The sequence below is a fragment of the Jaculus jaculus genome, chromosome 1, assembly GCF_020740685.1.
Source record: "Jaculus jaculus isolate mJacJac1 chromosome 1, mJacJac1.mat.Y.cur, whole genome shotgun sequence".
Classification (NCBI taxonomy): domain Eukaryota; kingdom Metazoa; phylum Chordata; class Mammalia; order Rodentia; family Dipodidae; genus Jaculus; species Jaculus jaculus.
In genome coordinates this window covers 243871273-243890517 of record NC_059102.1, presented here as the reverse complement: position 1 = coordinate 243890517, position 19245 = coordinate 243871273, and the positions used below count along the sequence as shown (strand labels likewise).

Genomic DNA, 19245 nt, shown 5'->3' with positions numbered 1-19245 from the left:
AGAAAGAAAGAAAGAAAGAAAGAAAGGGAGAAAAAAAGAAAGAAAAAAAGAAAAGCTGGGTGTGGCAGCGCACGCCTTTAATTCCAGCACTCAGGAGGCAGAGGTAGGAGGATCACCATGCATTTGAGGCCACCCTGAGATGACATAGTGAATTCCAGGTCAGCCTGAGCTAGCCTGAGACCCTACCTTGAAAAACAAAAAAGAAAGAAATAGAAGGTCAGTCAGGCATGGTGGTATAAGCCTTTAATCCCAACACTTGAGAGGCAGTGAGTGGTAGGTGGATTGCCATGAGTTTGAGGTCACTCTGAGACTACATAGTAAATTCTAGGTTCCAGTGAATTCCTGGGCTAGAAAGTGAGACCCTACCTCGAAAAACCAAAATAAATAAATAAATAAAGTTCTGGGTTTTTTTTTGTGTGCGTGTGTGGTGGGGGGAGAATGAGAGAGAGAGCTGGAAGAGATGGTTCAGCAGTTAAAGGTGCTTGCTTGCAAAGCCCAATGGCCTGGGTTAGATTCCCCAGTACCCATGTAAAGCCATATGCACAAAGTGACACATACTTCTGGAGTTGATTTGCAGTAGCAGGAAGCCCTGGTGGGTCCATTCTCTCTTTCCCCTCTGTCTCAACTAAATAAATATTTTAAAAAGAATGAGTGAGTGGTTAAATATCAAGGTAAGCAAGTAGGAGAAAGACTGTGGTGCGTGCTGTGCACACGGCACCAGGAAGGACCCCAGCTGCTCTCCAAGGCTGACGCGGGCATCGGTGAAGCAGACTCCGCAGGTGACACTACGCGTCGATGCTTTCGCTATGAGGCAGAGGAAAGGTGCCAGGCCAAGTAGGCAGAAACGTTGATGAAAGGAGATGATTAGAGGGTTAAGAAAAAAAGTCTTTTCAGAGACAGGAGAGAGTAGAATTCAGAAGTGGGTGAGGGTACCAGCCTGGAAAAGGAGGGAAAAAAAATGCCACCTTCGTGGGATGAAGGGGAGGGAGGCTCGCGCGTGTGGACACTGCAGGGACATTTTCAAGCATCCTCCCCCGATGGCTTCATGTTTCTCAGTGAAATAGGAGGCTAGATCATCTGTTAAGGGTGAAAAGGGAGATGGGGGAGCAACATGGTTTATAGAGAAAGACTGACTTTTGGAATAACTTCTCAGAAGAGTGAGAGGTTCAAGGAAAACTCTAGGGCAGCCTTAGGGCCCGGCTGAGGTCGAAGGGTTTTAGGCCAGAGGTTTAAACCAATATACACAGCTATTATTTTCTCCAGGCATGGGCAGCAGCTTACATGTGGACTTTAAATGCCAGTGGTTAGTCTCAACCATCCTGGGATGATGACAGTTCAGGGGAGATTGAACATGAGAATTGAGAACAATATTTAGAATGACCAAAGTCAGATATAAACTAAAGAGGAGCCGGGCATGGTGGCACACGCCTTTAATCCCAGCACTTGGGATAGCAGGGGTAGGAGGATCGCCATGAGTTCAAGGCCAGCCTGAGACTACATAGTGAATTCCAGGTCAGCCTGGACTAGAGTGAGACTCTACCTCAAAAAACCAAAACCAAATAAAAAAGTAAATAAATAAAATAAGACTGCAAAACCAGAAAGGACCTGACAACTCAGTGGGAAAGAAGTTGTTCCTATGTTAGCTAAGGATGAGAAGCCATGAAGGGGAGACCCCTTTACCCACCACCCTGGGAAAGCCAGATGGCTAAAGGACAGGAAAGTGACCGGGCTTGAGGGAAGCATTCAAATCCCAGTGGGTGAGGAACGCAGGCACAATATGCCCATAGGATATGACTGTGTTCTAGTTGACCTTAAGGGTGGGCTCCACTGGAAATGATCATGGTGGCTAGCTATTAAGTGCCTCCTGTTTGCAAAACACTGTTAGACTTTCTCCTTATTTTTATTAGATCGTCACAAAGATTCAATGCAGTAGTATCATCCTTAGTAAAGAAATTAAAGTGTTTTCCCACAACCCATAAATTCTACTCCTAGCTACATACCAAGCCAAAGATGCAGGGGTAAGTGTAGCGAAAACATTCAAAAATGTCTTTAGCAGTATTGTTTGCAATACCTCAAAACTGAAAACCTTGGAACCAACCCAAATTTCCATTCACAGTGAGATGAATACACAAGGTGTGATATATTCATGCAGTTGAATACTGTACCACACGAACTGAATAATGCTACAGAAAGAGCTGGAGCGATGTCTCGGTGGACACAGTGCGAGTGTGAGGACACCCGAGTTCGGATCTCCAGAACCCACATAAAAAGCCAAAAGCTCGGGCTGGAGCGATGGCTTAGCGGTTAAGTGCTTGCCTGTGAAGCCTAAGGACCCCGGTTCGAGGCTCGGTTCCCCACGACCCACGTAAGCCAGATGCACAAGGGGGCGCACATGTCTGGAGTTCGTTTGCAGTGGCTGGAGGCCCTGGCGCGCCCATTCTCTCTCTCTCTCTCTGTCTTTCTTTGTGCCTCTTTCTCTCTCTGTCTGTCACTCTCAAATAAATAAATAAAAATTTAAAACTAAAAAAAAAAGCCAAAAGCTCTAGTGCAAGCATTTGGAATCCCAGTGTACCTAGAGCAAGAAGGGAGGTAGAGACCGGCACGCGTTCAGAAACTCGAGGGCCAGCTAGGCTGGTGAACCCAGCAATGAACAATGAGCGACTGCCTCAAACAAGGCAGAGGGCAAGAATCAACCGCCGTCGTTGTTCTCTGACCGCTACATGCACCGTGGCACAGACCTGCCTACTTGTATACACACACACACACACACACACACACACACACATCACACACGCACGCAGCACTACAGACAACACTATTGAATCCCACAAACAGAAAGTGGAGTAAAAGCATCCAAACAGAGGGGCTGAAGAGATGGCTCAGCAGTTAAAGGCATTTTCTTGCAAAGCCTGACGGCCCAGGGTTCAATTCCCCTAGTACCATGCCAGATGCACAAAGTGGTGCATGTGTCTGGAGTTCATTAGCAGTGGCTAAAGTCCCTGGCATGCCCATTCCTTCTCTGTCATTCTCTCTCTCTGCTCAAAATTAAATAAATAAAAATATGTTTTAAACCGAGTGTGGTGGCACACGCCTTTAATCCCAGTGCTTGGGAGGCACAGGTAGGAGGATCGCCATGAGCTCAAGGCTATCTTGAGACTACATAGTGAATTCCAGATCAGCCTGAGTTAGAGTGAAACCCTACCTCAAAATAAAATAAAATAGAATAAAATAAAATAAAATAAAATAAAGCAAAAAAAAAATGGTGTAGTCGTGCATGGTGGCACAGACCTTTAATCCCAGCACTTGGGAGGCAGAGGTAGGAGGATTGCCATGAGTTGGAGGCCACCCTGAGACTACAGTGTGAATTCTACGTCAGCCTAGGCTAGAATGAGACCCTACCTTGACAAAAAAAAAAAAAAAAAAAAGGAAAAAAATAAACAACCTGCATTGAGTGGGAGTTTGGGAGGTGGCTCAGCAGCTAAAGGTGCTTGCTTGCAAAGCCTACCAGTTCTGGGTTTGATTTCCCAGTACCCATACAAAGCCAGACACACAAAGTGTTGTATGCATCTGGGGTTTATTTGCAGTGGCTAGAGACCCTTGCGCACCCATTCTCTCCCTCTCTCTCTCTTTGTCTGTCTCTCTTTTCCCTATCTCTCTCTGCTTGCAAATAATATAAAATTAAAAAAAAAACAATAAATAAAAGAAAGTAAAGCTTGTAAATGTTAAATGCTTGTCTTGGGTCACACCACCCCACATCCCCCTGGTTAGACTTGGTCCCACAACACCAGGTATCAACTGGGAACCTGGATATGACCTATCTGCGCCCTCCTCCAGGCACGAGTGGCCTTGAAGACAGAAGATGGATGCTCACGAGGTGGGAAATCTACTGGGTTTTCAAGTAAGTCTGTCGGCTGGTTATTGTCCAGTGACTGCTCACATGCCAGATTTCTTTTCCAGAGTGTTTTCATGTTTCTTCTACCTCACCCAGAGAATACTGAACATTTTTCTTGTAACCTAGTCCTTGACCACTGACTATTGTCACAGCCTCCTAAATTCTCCTCCCTCTTCCATCCAGCCTACATAGGGTGAGCAGTGCTGTTTTCCCGATCAATCTTTGTACCTGTCAACACATCAGACACCCGCCTCGCCTTCCTCCCCCACACCTGTCAGCCGGCGGCACTGTTACTACCTCCTCCGCCTTGGAACAGCTGAAGTTGCATGTAAGAGGGAATTAGTATCAGGAGTATTGGCGGCACTAGGTTGAAGCTAGAAGAAAGTGAAAATAGGGAGGGAGGAGAGAAGGGAACACTTAATAGGCAGCTGGAGGGACAGATAACAGGGAGTGGAAGTGTCCTGGGGGAAGGGGAAGAGTTACACAAAAATAATGACAGCATGAGTTAGTACCTTAGAAACCTTTCTCTTGGATAGCACACTAAAAGTTATAATCCTTAACAGGAGGCAGCCAGGATCGTCTGGACAGAAGGGCCGGGGTAGGGTGAAGAACACCAAATCCTAAAACCATGGGCTCCAGTTTAGAATTCTCATGTCAAAACTGGGTTACACCCCACAGTGAGATTTGGTTGGGGAGACCTGTGAGGTCCCCAAAACAATGCAGGCTCCTGCCAAAGCACTTGGCTACCCACCAGAGCTAAATGATAAGACCCTATTGCTAAAGATATCACAAACTGCCAGCACAGGACATGGAGAGATCACGGTGGAATTTAGGAGGAAGCCAGCTCCCCAGTGGCCTCCTGGCGCTGGAAATGAGATACTGGCCACGAACACTGTGACCAAGCAGGGGTCCTGCTAGCTACAAACTCAGCGAGTTGGACAAGATGCGCAAGCATGTGCAATAGTGGCACATATCCTATGCCGGTAATCAGTGGCTCTCTGATTGGATAAGAGGCCCACTCAGTGGGAGAGAACTAATCAAATCCCTATGGGTATGATGGTCACAGACTCCAGAGAGAAGCTCTCACTAGTCTTTGGCCAAAAACAGTGGATATACCCATCAAGTTGTCTCTCAATTAACTATGCTTATCCCCCCCCCCCACTTTTTGTTGTTTTTTTGAGGTAGGGTTTCCCTCTGGTCCAGGCTGACCTGGAATTCACTATGTAGTCTCAGGGTGGCCTCGAACTCACGGCGGCAGGCCTCCTCCCTCTATCTCCTGAGTGCTGGGATTAAAGGCGTGTGCCATCACACCCGGTTCCTTATCCCCTTTTAAGCCACGCTGCCCTCACTCTCAGTTGGAGAATCTGTTTCCTTTTTTCACAGAAGGCAGTGAAAACCAGAGACAACCAAAATCCATCACCAACATGACCAGAAAAGATAGCTGATTCATATCACAGATGAGCCACCTCTTGCACCTCAGCCAGGTCCAGGTTAGACCACAGAGGAATTGACGAGTTAAGAGCACTCAGGGTGAACCTGGCATCCTGTGCCAGGGTGATGGCAATAGACACGAAAGTCACTCAAAATGTATCACAGCAGAAATCCAGAAGCTGTGAGAGCTCAACATTGAAGTAGATTTATTTTTTTCTTTGAGGCAAGTCCAACAGACTGCCTTCTTTTCTTTTCTTTTCTTTTTTTTTTAATGTGAGAGTGAGAGAGTGTGTGTGAGACAGAGAGAGTGTGAGAAAGAATTGGCGTGCCAGGGCCTCCAGCCACTGCAATCAAACTCCAGACGTGTGCGACTCCTCCATGCACGCTTGCATCATCGTGTGTCTGGCTCACATGGGACCTGGAGAGCTTCCCAGGCAAGCGCCTTAACCGCTAATGTATCTCTCCAGCCCTGAAGTAGACTTTTAAACACCCACCAAGGCTCAGAGAACATTGTGGAAGAGGGGACGGAAAGACTGTAAGAGCCACAGAATGGGAAGGAGTACCCCGAGGCACTATCCCCCAAACAGAGACTGACTGATGCAAAAATTCATAACCCCATGGTGAAGACCAACAACCCCACTGACGAGGGCCCTCAGTGGAATGGGGGCAGGGAAGAGGGGATTTACAAGGATAACACAAGGTGGATGGGCCCAATACATGATTTGTCCATATAATAAAATTTCTAATTAATAAAATCTTATTAAACTTCTCAGCAACAAGAACAGAGTAGAGAGCTCTCTCCTCTTTGAAGCCCCTTTTCCAGTTACCAGGTTTTTTTGGGGGGCGGGTTCTGAGGTAGGGTCTCACTCTAGCTCAGGCTGACCTGGGAATCACTACGTATTTTCAGGATGGCCTTGAACTCTCGACGATCCTCCTACCTCTGCCTCCTGAGTGCTGGGACCAAAGGCGTGTGCCACCACACCCGGCTCCTTCACCAGTTCTTTATCTTCTTCCAATGCCTGAATGTTGGGATCCAGAAGGACTCCAGCTTTGGCTCTCTACTCTTCTCCAGCTACGTTGACCCCCGCCCCGCCGCCCCTCAGGGACCCCTTCCAGGCCCATAGCTTACACACCATCCGCATGTGGAGGACGGCTCTAGCTCCTCCTCCACGTCAAGCCCAAGAGCTCCCGGCAACCCAGTATCTTCACTTGGGGTGTGATTAACACAGTGAACTTCACAAGCATGTTCAAATCTGAATTCTGGCATTGCCCACACCACTCCTGCGCTGTCTGCCATCTCGGTGAACAGCAACAAAGTCATCCACCAGATGAACTGTGGTGGTGCATACCTGTAACCCCAGCACTGGGAAGGCTTGGGCAGAAGAATGATGAGTTTGTGGACGTCTCTCCTGATCCAAACCTTCCAGTGACTCGGAACCCTCCATGGACTTGGATTATAACTGCCAACTTAAGCCACTGGGGATGTGGCTCAGTTGGTGGAATACTTTTCTAGTGCATACAGAGCCTTGGGTTTGATCCCCAGGACCACATAATACTGGGCATGGTGGTGCATGCCTGTAATCCCAGCACTTGGCAAGTGGAGGCAGGAGGACCAGAAGTTCAAGGTCATTGTCACCTGTAAATGGAATTCGAGGCCAGCCTGGGCTACCTGAGCCCTTGTCAGCACTGTATGAACAAAGAAGCAAAACAAGCCAAAGCCCCCCGCTGCCCTAAAAGGACCTGCATGATCGGAATCGCCTCCTTCGAGACCTCATCTTGTCTGCTCTGCTCCAGTTACCCCGGCCTTGCTTTCCCCTGACACACTGAACGACGCCTACCTCGAGGCTTTTGCGTGGCTGTCTCCTCTTCTCAGAAGCCCTTGCTCTTTCTCCAAGCCTGCATATGGCTGGCTCTGAGCCCGGATCTGATCAGATGGTGAAAGCCCTAACAACCCTGTTAGAAATGAGCCCCTTTGGGCTGGAGAGATGGCTTATCGGTTCAGGCGCATGCCTGCGAAGCCTAGGGACCCCAGTTTCATTCTCCAGGTCCCGTGCAAGCCAGATGCACAAGGGGGGCGCACGCGTCTGGAGTTCATTTGCAGTGGCTGGAAGCCCTGGCGCGCCCATTCTCTCTCTCTCCCTCTATTTGTCTTTCTCCCTGTGTCTGTCGCTCTCAAATAAAGAAATAAAAAATGAACAAAAAATATTTAAAAAATTCATGTTAAGGACTGGAGAGATGGCTTGGCAGCTAAGAGCTTGCCTGTGAAGCCTAAGGACCCCGGTTTGAGGCTTGATTCCCCAGAACCCACGTTAGCCAGATGCACAAGGGGGCGCACGCGTCTGGAATTCATTTGCAGTGGCTGGAGGCCCTGGTGCACCCAGTCTCTCTCTCTCTCGCTCCCTCTTTCTCTGTCTGTCACTCTCAAATAAACAAAAAAAATTTTTTAAAAATTCATGTTAAAAGCTGAGCATGGTGGCAGAGGTGGGAGGATTGCCATGAGTTCAACACCAGCCTGAGACTACATAGTAAATTCCAGGTTAGCCTGGGCTAGAGTGAGACCCTATCTTGAAAAAACAAACAAAAAAACTCATCTGACTTGGGCCAACCCAAGAATATGCATAATCTCTATGAAGATCAGGACCTTATCTACCGTATTCATTACTTTATCCTGACATTTAGCAAGTGCCCAATACAGGCCGGGCGTAGTGGTGCACGCCTTTAATCCCAGCACTTGGGAGGCAGAGGTAGGAGAACCTCCGTGAGTTTGAGACTACCCTGAGACTACTAGTGAATTCCAGGTCAGCCTGAGCTACATTGAGACCCTACTTTGAAAAAAAACAAAAAAAGAAAAAGAAAAGAAAAAAACAAAGTTCCCAATACATTAGGAGCTCACTGAATATTGGGGAATTGATGATTTAGTGGCGTTCTCCTCCTTACAAGTTTAAAGCACGATTGTGTGAGGGCTGGAGAGATGGCTTAGTGGTCAAAGGTGCTTGTTTGCAAAGCCTGATGGCCTGGGTTCAATTCTCCAGTATCCATGTAAAGCCAGGATACACAAAGTGACACATGTGTCTGGAGTTTGTTTGCAGTGGCGGGAGGTCTGGGCACTCCCTCTTGCTCATTCTCTCTCTCTCTCTCAAGTAATTTTTTTTTAAATCCTGTGTGAGTTGGGTGTGGTGGCACATACCTTTAATCCCAGCACTTGGGAGGTAGAGATAGGAGGATCCCTGTAAATTCAAGGCCAACCTGAGACTACATGGTGAATTCCAGGTCACCTTGGGCTAGAGCAAGACCCTACCTCAAAAAAACAAAACAAGGGATGGAGAGATGGCTTAGTGGTTAAGTGGTTGCCTGTGAAGTCAAAGGACCCAGGTCTGATTCTCCAGGACCCATGTAAGCCAGATGCACAAGGTGGCGCATGCATCTGGAGTTCATTTGCAGTGGCTGGTGGCCCTGGTGCACCCATTCTCGCTCTATCTGCCTCTTTCTCTCTCTGTCACTCTCAAATAAATAAATAAAAATAAACAAAAATTAAAAAAAAGAAATAAGACAGCGCTGAATAGATCTTACAATGAATTTTAAAAAAAAAGAAAAGAAAAGAAGCCAGGTATGGTGGCACACACCTTTAATCCCAGCACTCGGGAGGCAGAGGTAGGAGGATCACTGTGAGTTTGAGGCCACCCTGAGACTCCATAGTGAATTCCAGGTCTGCCTGAGCTAGAGTGAGACCCTACCTAAAACAAACAAACAAACAAAAATCCTGTGTGAGATGCAGAAACAATTTAAACACTAGGGGGACAGAAGAAAGCAGCAGAAGTGCTATGAAATGAATGGGCGGAATTGAGGAGTGAAAAGAAGAAACGTACTTAAGCCTAGTGTAGATTATTTTAGGTCTCATAAACTACACTATGGCCAGGCACAACTTCCATTTTATAGATAGGGAAGCCGGGGCTCGGACAGGTACGGTAACTTGTCTGGCTCACATAGCTGCGACAGGCAGGTAAAATAGGAGTCCAGGTCTGCCTGGCCTGCGAAGAGACTATTCCAGCCTCTGGATGCCACCCGTTCTGCCCGCACAGCACCACCTGAAGCTCTGCCCCGAGGACAATGCACCCCAGCATGTTGGGCTCAGGAAACAGACATGTGATCTGGGACCCTGGAGACCCTGAAGATCCTGGGTGAGGCTAGCAGGTGAGTGGAGGGAGGGAGGAGGGGTGGAGCAGGCCGCCTTTCTATTCCCAGCTGTTTATAAACAGCGTCCTGACGACTGGGCTTTCTACCGCGGACCCCAGAGACAGGTAAAGCCAAATTCTCCCAAAGCTGCACAGGCTTTTCTGAGACCATACTGGAATGGAAGTTTGCAGACAAGGAGAACGCTCTGGGGCCTGAAACTTGCCCTGAATTTTTCTTTCCTGTCATTTTTGCAAACTAGCAACTCTGCTTAGGCCCTTTCGTCTAGGGGGTAAAATAAATTAGGCAGAGGTTCTAAGAGATCATGTGACTGAAGCTAAGCAGTAAATAATTAATCCTTGCCCTCTTCCTTAAAATTAGCTTCATGTGCCAGGCATGGTGGCACACGCCTTTATTTAATCCCAGCACTCAGGAGGCAGAGGTAGGTGGATCACTGTGAGTTCAAAGCCACCCTGAGACTGCATAGTGAATTCCAGGTCAGCCTGGGCTAGAGTGAGACCCTACCTTGAAAAACAAAAAAGCAAAACCAAAAACTAGCTTCTTCAAGCTGGGTGTGGTGGTACATGCCTTGCATGCCTATAATCCCAGCACTCAGGAAGCAGAGGTAGGAGAATCACTGAGAGTTCAAGGCCACCCTGAGACTACATAGTGAATTCCAGGTCAGCCCGAGCTAGAGTGAGACCCTACCTTGACCCCCACAAAAAATTATTTATTCATTTATTTGAGAGAGAGAATGGACGCACCAGGGCCTCTAGCCACTGCAAACAAACTCTTGACACATATGCCACCTAGTGCATCTGGCTTTATGTGGGTACTAGGGAATCAAACCTAGGTCCTTAGGCTTTGCATGCAAGTGCCTTAACTGCTGAGCTATCTCTCTGGCCCCCCCAAAAAATCTTAAATTTTTTTAAAATTTATTTTGAGAGATAAAAAGGCAGATAAAGAGAGAGAGAATGGGCATACCAGTGCCTCCAACTGCTGCAAATGAACTCCAGATGCATGTGCCACCTAGTCCATCTGGCTTTATGTGGGTACTGGGGAGTCAAACCTGGATCTTTAGGCTTTGCACACAAGTGCTTTAACTGTTGAGCCATCTCTCCAGCCTTTGAAAATATATTTATTTATTTGACAAAGAAAGAGGGAGAGAGAGAGAGAATGGGCACACTAGGGCCTCCAGCCACTGCAAACGAACTCCAGATACTTACACCCCCTTGTGCATCTGGCTAACATGGGTCCTGAGGAATCGAACCTGGGTCCTGTAGCTTTGCAGGCAAACACCGTAATCGCTAAGCCATCTCTCCAGGCCACAAAACATTTTTGAATATTACTTTGGCATGTGTATAGGTATAAAGCCTGAGGAATTCAGAGGAAGGGAAGCCTCACTTTCCTGATGGGCTAGACACTTTGAGTTCTGTTTAATCCTTGCAATCACCCTTCAAGCTTGATCTTATTCCTGTTTGACAGGTAATGGAGCCCAAGTAGCAGCTATGTCAATGAGATTGCATTGGTAATGTTCTTGCCACCAGTAAACTTACTGCGTTCTTCCTTGTTCCCTAAGGTACTCAGCTTCACCAGGTCAGTCAGGGGCGGTAGCTGAACTCAAACCTGAAACTGTCTGGGCGCAGACACCCAGGGGCTTTCTATGTCACCCAAGCCCTGATGCTGAGAAGCCCTGAGGGGGACTGATACCCTGGATGCCAACCACTTCTTTCTGTTAATCATGCCAAGAGTCATCTACCATGTGCAAACAGCCTAATCTAAGAAGGTCTGTGGACTATGGATCAGGATACTCCTATTTCCTCAACTTGGCAGGCCTATGACTATTAGCTCCTCCCTCCTTGTACTTGGTTGCTGTTCTTGCTCTGTGTGTATGCACATGCATACGCACATGCATGTACATTTGTGTAGGTTGCGAATCTCTCACTCAAGACTTGTCCACTCTGCGCCCTCTGTGGACATGCTGACATGGACTAATGCCATTATTCCAGTGTCTTGGAGGAGGGAGAGAGGCTGAGAAGGCCAGATAGATGAGAGCTCCTACCCCCCTTCTTGTCCAGAACTGGGGTCTACAAATTCCCTGAAAGCCTGAAGCCTCCAACCGTGCATGTAGCTGGTAGCCTTCCCTTGGTAAGCAATACCATACCCTACCTGGCAGCCATCTCTACCTGCCGCTCACTGTGGGGTTATTTCATATTTGCAAGTGCTCCTTGGGCCCTGGGGATCTCTCCTACTCCCTCTCACATTTCCCATCCAGTCACACTCCCGGATCTGCTGTCCTGAGGAGGGACAAGTACCAGATGGCTGCACTGCAAGTAGGATCAGGCTGTGATGCCTCACTTCCACAAATGCTTTAAATTAAATATGTCACACACAAAGAAGAAAACACACACGCGCGCGCACACACACACACGCATTTTTTTTTAAGGTAGGGTCTAGCCCAGGCTGACCTGGAATTCACTATGGAGTCTCAGGGTAGCCTCGAACTCACATTTGATTCTCCTACCTCTGCCTCCCAAGTGCTGGCACTAAAGGTGTGCACCACCACGCCCAGCAAAAAATTTATATTTAAAAACAGTGCCTGAAGCCATTGTGGTGGTGAACGCTTTTAATTCCTGCACTTTGAAGGCAGAAGTAGAAGGATTGAGTGAGTTCGAGGCCACCCTGAGACTCCATAGTGAATTCCAGGTCAGCCTGGGCTAGACCCTACCTCAATAAAAACAAAGCAAAAAACAAAAACAACCAGTGCTTGAGGGCTGGAGCGCTGGCTCAGCAGTTAAATAACAGTGCTTGAGAGAAACATCAGTGAGTCCCACTGCTTAGTTTAAGACACAATCAACTGCTTTTCCAAACTATGGAGGAAGGCACTTTTCACTCCATGGAGAGGTTTTAAACTTCTCTGGCCTTCTCTAGGTGCCTGCTCTTGCCTACCTGGGTCAACAGGCCCCCATCACCTCTTCTGCCCTCTCCACCCTGGCCTCCAGGGCTATTTTGGGTATGTACCAGTTGGGGTTAATCTCCTTAATCGGTGAATCGTGCTGCCTGTGTGCTCCTGATTGCCCCAGCTATCTGCAAAGGGCATTCTGGGGGTTGGTGCCGTAGCTGCTGGCCTTCCTAACACTGATGTTCCCACCCATGCACGGAGACCAGGAGCACTGAGTGAAGCCAACAAGGCTGGCGAAGGGGCTGTGGAGGCTGTACTGGCAGCAGGAGGGTCAGGGCCCAGCAGTGGGTGCTTTGGGGTAAAGCTCATGTTGACCTCTAGGGAGAACCTAAAAGAGCTTCCTCCACCCTCCAGCTCAGCTGCCCAGGTCCCTGCCCCTGGCTCCATGTGGGTGCTAATCCTCGGTCCCTTTCACCCCAGAGAGGACAGGGAGGCAGGCTGGAGGCTTTTTTACCCCTGACTTGGGAAGGGAAGAGAGTTGGGATCTGGCTCCTGAAACCTGAGCCAACAGCCGGTTCACTCTACTGCTGGCTCACACTCTGGCTTGGAGATTCATCGTCCATCTGGGCTGAGACGGAACTCCCAAAGGGCCAGAGACAGGTTCTGACTGCAGGGTCAGAAGCCCCCATCCAGCCTCATCTGAATACCCTGCGTTCATTCAACAGCAGCTGAGGAGCTTCTGTACTGAGCTTTATACAAGTATCTGCCCCAGGGTCTTATAAGCGGTGATAATGACCAAAAAAAAAAAAAAAAAAAAAAGAGGAGGGCTGTAGAGATGGCTTAGTGGTTAAGGCACTTGCTTGCAAAGCCAAAGGACCCAGGTTCAACTCCCGCATAAGCTAGATGCACAAGGTGGTGCATGCGTCGGGAGTTCGTTTGTAGTGGCTGGAGGCCCCGATGTGCCCATTCTCTCTCTCTGCCTCTTTCTCTGTCCCTCTCTCTCTTTCTCAAATAGGTAAATAAAAATAAAATATTTAAAAAAATAGGAGCTGGGGATGGGGCTCAGTGGTGGAACACATGCTCTGGGTGCAATCCCTGCCACAATTTTTTAAAAAGTTTCACTGCGGGGTGGGCCGGTGTGGCACTAAGATGCTCAGACAAGGTGCTTAGCCTTGCCTTGGGGACAGGATGATGACCTGGAAGTACCTGTACCTAACACCTTAAGGAAAGACAGTAAGTAGGTGCCTTGAAGAGACATGGAGGAAGATTCGTGGACGAGATGGTGAGCCATCCTGACAACCCCAGCAATATTCCACCCACTAAGGAAGCAGCAGCCAGGTCCCTTCCACAATCTGGACATGTTAAAATGAACACTGGGGCTCTCCCCTCCCAGGAGAAGCCAGGGTTTATGACTCAAATGGTTCTGTCAACACTCTTGTTTTTTACTTTATCTTATTTTTTTTTAAGTTTTTTCATTTTTTAAATTTATTTGAGAGTGACAGAGAATGAGAGAGAGAAAGAGGCAGATAAGAGAGAGAGAATGGTCGCGTCAGGGCTTCCAGCCACTGCAAACAAACTCCAGACACGTGTACCCCCTTGTGCATCTGGCTAACGTGGGTCCTGGGGAATGGAGCGTCAAACTGGGGCCTTAGGCTTCACAGGCAAGCGCTTAACTGCTAAGCCATCTCTCCAGCCCTTTTATTTTATTTTATTTTAAAGTGGCAAATTTCAAAGAACCATATAAATAATTCCTCAGGGGACCCTACCCGGCTTCAACAGCACTGACTCATGGCTAATATCATTTATCAATATCAACTCTTACCCCAACGGTTTTAAAGCAAATCCCCTACTCCAATCAATTTTCCCACAAATATTTCACCATGTATGTTTAAAATAGAAGCAGCCTTGTAAAAGAATGCCCACAATACCACTATCACTCCTAAAGACAGGAAACGTTTCTTAATACCACTCAATAGCTTTCCCTAGTCTATGCATGGTTTAATAGTGATGGTTACTTCCAGATGGCCACAGGCACCTTTCATCCCAGCACTTGGGAGGCAGAGGTAGACGCCACCCTGAGACTGCGTAGTGAGTTCCAGGTCAGCCTGGGCTAGAGCAGTGAGACCCTACCAGACCAGACAAGAAAAGAAAAGAAGGAAGGAAGGATGGATGGATGAACGAGCTGGGTGTGGTGGCACACGCTTTTAATCCCAGCATTTGAGAGGCAGAAGTAGGAGGATTGCCATAAGTTCGAGACCACCCTGAGACTACATAGTGAAGTCCAGGTCAGCCTGGGCTAGAATGAGATGCTACTTCAAAAAAAAGAAAGAGAGACAGAGAGAGAGAGAAAGAGGGAGGGAGGGAGAGAGGGAGGGAGGAAGGAAGGAAGGAAGGGGGGAAGAAGGAAAGAAAAGGATGAAGGAAAGAAAGAAGAAAATAAAGGGAAAAGAAGGAGAAAAAAGAGAAGCTGGATGTGCTGGCTGTGTAGAAGGTTCTTGGTAGCCCACCATGCTGCTCTTCAGTAGATCGAGCGACTGGACCTGGCTCTCACTACTCCAGGTCCTCACGTGGAAGGAAGGCCACATGAGGAAGCAAAGGCTGTAGCCACTGCGGCAGCCCCCAGCGGCGCCCACACTCTGGCTGCAGTCCCCACCCTGAGCACCTATGGTGTGCTTGTTTGTTCTGCCCGCCAATTTCACAGAGAAGCCCCTAAGGGACTGCAGTGGGTAAAGCTGGACAGAGGCAGAAATTTGCACTAGACTCACTTCACCAGTTTCTAAGTTCCTCTACTGAAACGAATTAGTATCTGCCATTGGCCGAGCGCTTATGTTCCAAGCTCTGTGTTAAGCACTTTCCACGGCTAGCCTGTGAGAGTCTGTAACAACCCGAGGCAGGTAGTATGCATCTGCAAGACCCGGCAACTTGTGAGTTGCTTAGTTAATGGAGAGGACAGTGTTGTAGACAGCTTCATGTGGCTGGGACGCCATCCAAACCAGACATAGTTTGTGGGAGGAAGGGGTCTACCACATGCTTACAGATCCAGGGGAGAAGTTCCCTCAATGATGGAAGAAGCTGTTTCCATCCATCCAAACAGAGAGAAACAACCAAACAGCCTGTCAACACCAAAAGCAGCAAGCACGGACCGCCAGCAGCAAGGACCCAGCAGAGCTCAAACTTCCCTGCACACCTTTTGGTTGGATTTCAGATCCACCCCCAGTGACACCTAAGGGCTGGACTCCAGGATCCTCCCCAGGAGGTGACATCTCCATCCAGGCAGCTGAAGACCCAAGTTACAAGCTTTATTCACCCCCGCCCCGATTTTTCAAGGTAGGGTCTCGCTGTAGCCCAGGCTGACCTAGAATTCACTATGTAGTCTCAGGGTGGCCTTGAACTCACAGCCATCCTCCTACCTCTGCCTCCCGAGTGCTGGAATTAAAGGCGTGTGCCACCATGCCTGGCAGTTAAAAGCTTTGATAAAACACCCAAGTCTATGGGAGACATACATTCAAACTACCATAATGGGTCACTGGTTTTCCTGATACTTAAATGCAATTCCTCTAGGTTCACAGAGGTGATTTCTACCCACTGCTCAGTATACATACCCAGCTCCAGCCAGCTGCTATTGCCAGTGTATACCCTTAACCTTCAGGCTGAAGAGTATTTCCATGAAGCAAACTATGGCCCTAAAATCAGTGCCTCTCACCAAGGATACATGCTCACACATGCATGTTTGTGCACACACACGAGTGTGGGCTCTGCCCTCATACGCACTGTCCTCTAGTCCCTGATGCAGTTCTGTCTTCAGTAATGAGTGTGTCCCTGTCCAGGGCAGGAAGGTCAGGGAGGGAGGAGAAAAGAGGCCAGCTACAGAATTAACTGCTGAGCAGAACAGCTAGAGACTGGAAATCCCAAGAGCACAAAAGTCCCTTTGCCTCTCCATGGCCCAAGTATCTTGCTAGTAATTAAGAGCGTTCTGTTTAGGGCTGGGTGTTAGCTCAACACTAGGGCACTTGCCTAGCTTGTGTAAGGCCCTGTGTTTTGAATCCAGGATCAAAAACAGTTCTGTTTGGTCTCAGCCTCCAGAAGCCACTGTAGGTAAGGCAGTCAGAGGCCTACAGCTCAGGGAATGCAAGTGAGAGTCGAACAGAGCCAAACTCCAGAGTCAATGCACAGGGTTCAAGTCACAAAGGTACCATGGTCTTTTACTGAGTTTCTTTCTCTCTCTATGTTTCCTGATAACTGTCCTGGGTGACCCAGACATTCCACAGCAAGCCCTATAATTGTTTTCATAACTGTTTTGGTATTTATTCATCATTATCATAGATGCATCAAAAGCAACTACCTTGCCCACAGGATCATAATTACTGAGCCCTCTGACTTTCCATACACTCCCTACTTCCTGGCAAAGCCTTCAACATGGGCCCAGGGGTAGCAGGGACAGGGACAGAGCTCTTGCGCCTCTATCTCTTCCCTACCTTCCCATCCCTACTCTCAAGGAGTCAGGGCCCTTTCCTCCAGTGTGCACTGACCATCAGGCTACACAACTTCACCCCCAGCCAGATATTTATTCCACAAAAGCGTTAGTCAAGAATATTACCACTCTCTGCTCTGCTGTGGAAATAAACATACATGTCACTTAAAATGTCATGCCTCAGTTTCCACAAGAGGGCAAGAATGGAGACTGAACTTTTTCTTGCAAGAATTCATGAGGAATAGATAATAAAGAGACATGGTTGAGTAGAAGAGAACTAAGACTTGGAACAATTTTCCCACCAAACACTCTTTTCTATGGACAAAAGGATCCTATAAAATTATAACCGGAGGCTAGTCTAAGTTGCCCAAAAGAAGGTCAGATATGAAAGTGATTGTGAAGAACCAAACTTCTCTGTGCCAACCCAGGAAGGCAGATAGCAACTTGTGCTCCAGCTCGTCCCAGATGTGGGCAGATGCCTCCACATGCTTCTCTCTCCTGCTCTTTTTCTGGAATGTCTCCATCCCCAACGAAGTGGCCTTGATAGTTTGTGCAGAACTTTCTGGAAGAGTGGGGCGGGGGGGGTGTGCTTTCCCTTCTCTAGAGAGTGTAAAGAAAACAAAGAAAAGATAAGACCTCACCTTCCCTGTAAATACAGTGGAAGGTATTAGATAAAGACATGTCTCAGCCCTTAGAACCCTGACCCCTTCTTCCATTGCTTTGGGAAACTCATCCACCCATAGCCTCCAAACTTCTTCAAATGTCTCTGGTGCTATGAAAAGCCCATAGGATCGGGGGAAAAAATGAATCTTTCTCCCACAAGGGAGTCTTAGCCTTCTCTTGTTTGGTGCTTGGCTGGCAGGAGACTATAAGCATCATTCTACCTCCTCACTACAGGACAGAATGAATGGAAAGGAAGAAACAGATGTTGAGGGACCAGGATGGAATCCACTTGACAATGCATTCTCCAAGCAAACCTCTCAACTTCTGTTCCCTGTTTGATTTTGTGAGATGTTGCATCTTTCCAACATACCCAACTTCTCACAGAACGGATATTACAGGCAGAGATTCACCTTGCTAGTTCCATCCTTGACCAACAAGAACTGTTCTAAGGCAAGAAGGAGTCTAGTCATGGAGTCAACATCCCCAGACCTCCCTCCCGTTTCTCTTCCCCTCCAGGGTATGTCACTCACATCCATGGACATCTCCCTCTGAATAAGTTTCTTGGTCTCCTTCTCGCAGAAGTTGAGCATGGCTTCCCGGTTGAACGTGCCCGTGGACTGTTTGTCCGTCTGGTTCCTCTGCCGAAGCCCCACGGGGATGCTCCCATCCGGGTCCACCACGTCCAGCTCCTTCTCCAATTCTTCCATCTCCTCCGGGGATAAGGTGGACAGCAGGCTGTCAATGTCGGGGTCCTCGCTCACCTGCCGGCGATACTTGGCCACTTTGGACATCTTGGCAAAGTCAGCAGTGGCTCCTGGCTGTGCTGTGGATGTGTTGGTAGGCAGGGGAAGGGAGAGGGGGCGCTGGTCTGGATGGAGCTGAGTGGGCTTGGGTGCAAAGCCCCAGCTGGGTGAGGACTACAGCTCCTTGGCCCTGTGGTGCCACAGGTGCTTGGGGGGTACACAGCAGCCTCCCGGCAGCTCAAGGCTAGTGGACCTTGCCTGCTCTGACCAGCGGCCAATAAGGCCGGACAGCTGCCTGGCTGGAGAGGGGAAGCCAATCCCCAAGCTGGGGGCGGGCCCACCTCACTGTCAGGGCTGTTTGAAACTTGAGGACATTCCAGGCAATCTTGGAGCGCTGCGTGACCAAATTTAGTACCGAGCAGTTTAGCCTTTTAAAGACAAGGGGGCCACGCAACGAGAAAAAGATACAAAAATGCAGAGGCTGGCAGAGGCAGGCCCCAGCCACAGGAAGCCAGGAAAGCAGGGACGGGGACCCAGGGCTCGCGAACTGGCCAGACGGAGGCAAGGCCTGTCCCAGCACGCATTTTTCTGTCACCCAGTGGCCAGTGTGACGCTCATTGACTCCTTTCTACTGTATTTGGTAATGTGCTGGGGGACTCCCAGGCATTTACAACCCCAGGAGAGAGAGACTGAATTCAAGATGAGGGGTATTCTCCCGACCACTCCGCCTATGCGTGCTCTTTGGCCAAGAAACTGGATGCTGAGCATCAGAGGCCTGGGCTGCCTCTCACTTCTTTTAGAGAGAATGAGAAAGAGAGAGAGAGAGAGAGAGAGAGAGAGAGAGAGAGAGAGAGAGAGAGAGAGAGAGAGAAAACGTGTATATGAATCCTCTCTGTGCACCCAAAGTGAAACCTACAATGCTATTTGAGGAAGAGGTGGGATCTGCAGGAGGAAGGAAACCCTTGAAGGGCTA

General features: G+C 48.5%; 1 protein-coding gene across 1 annotated transcript in view; it reads right to left on the bottom strand.

Annotated features, from left to right (window-relative positions):
* The window catches only part of Lmod1 (leiomodin 1), a 62961-nt gene extending 44431 nt beyond the window's left edge, over nucleotides 1–18530 (bottom strand). The window contains exon 1 of the mRNA XM_004670696.2: nucleotides 18060–18530. Coding sequence (XP_004670753.1) covers nucleotides 18060–18320 — 261 coding nt within the window. The 5' untranslated portion in view covers nucleotides 18321–18530. The remainder of the gene's footprint in view (nucleotides 1–18059) is intronic.
* Between the last annotated feature and the right edge of the window lie 715 nt (nucleotides 18531–19245).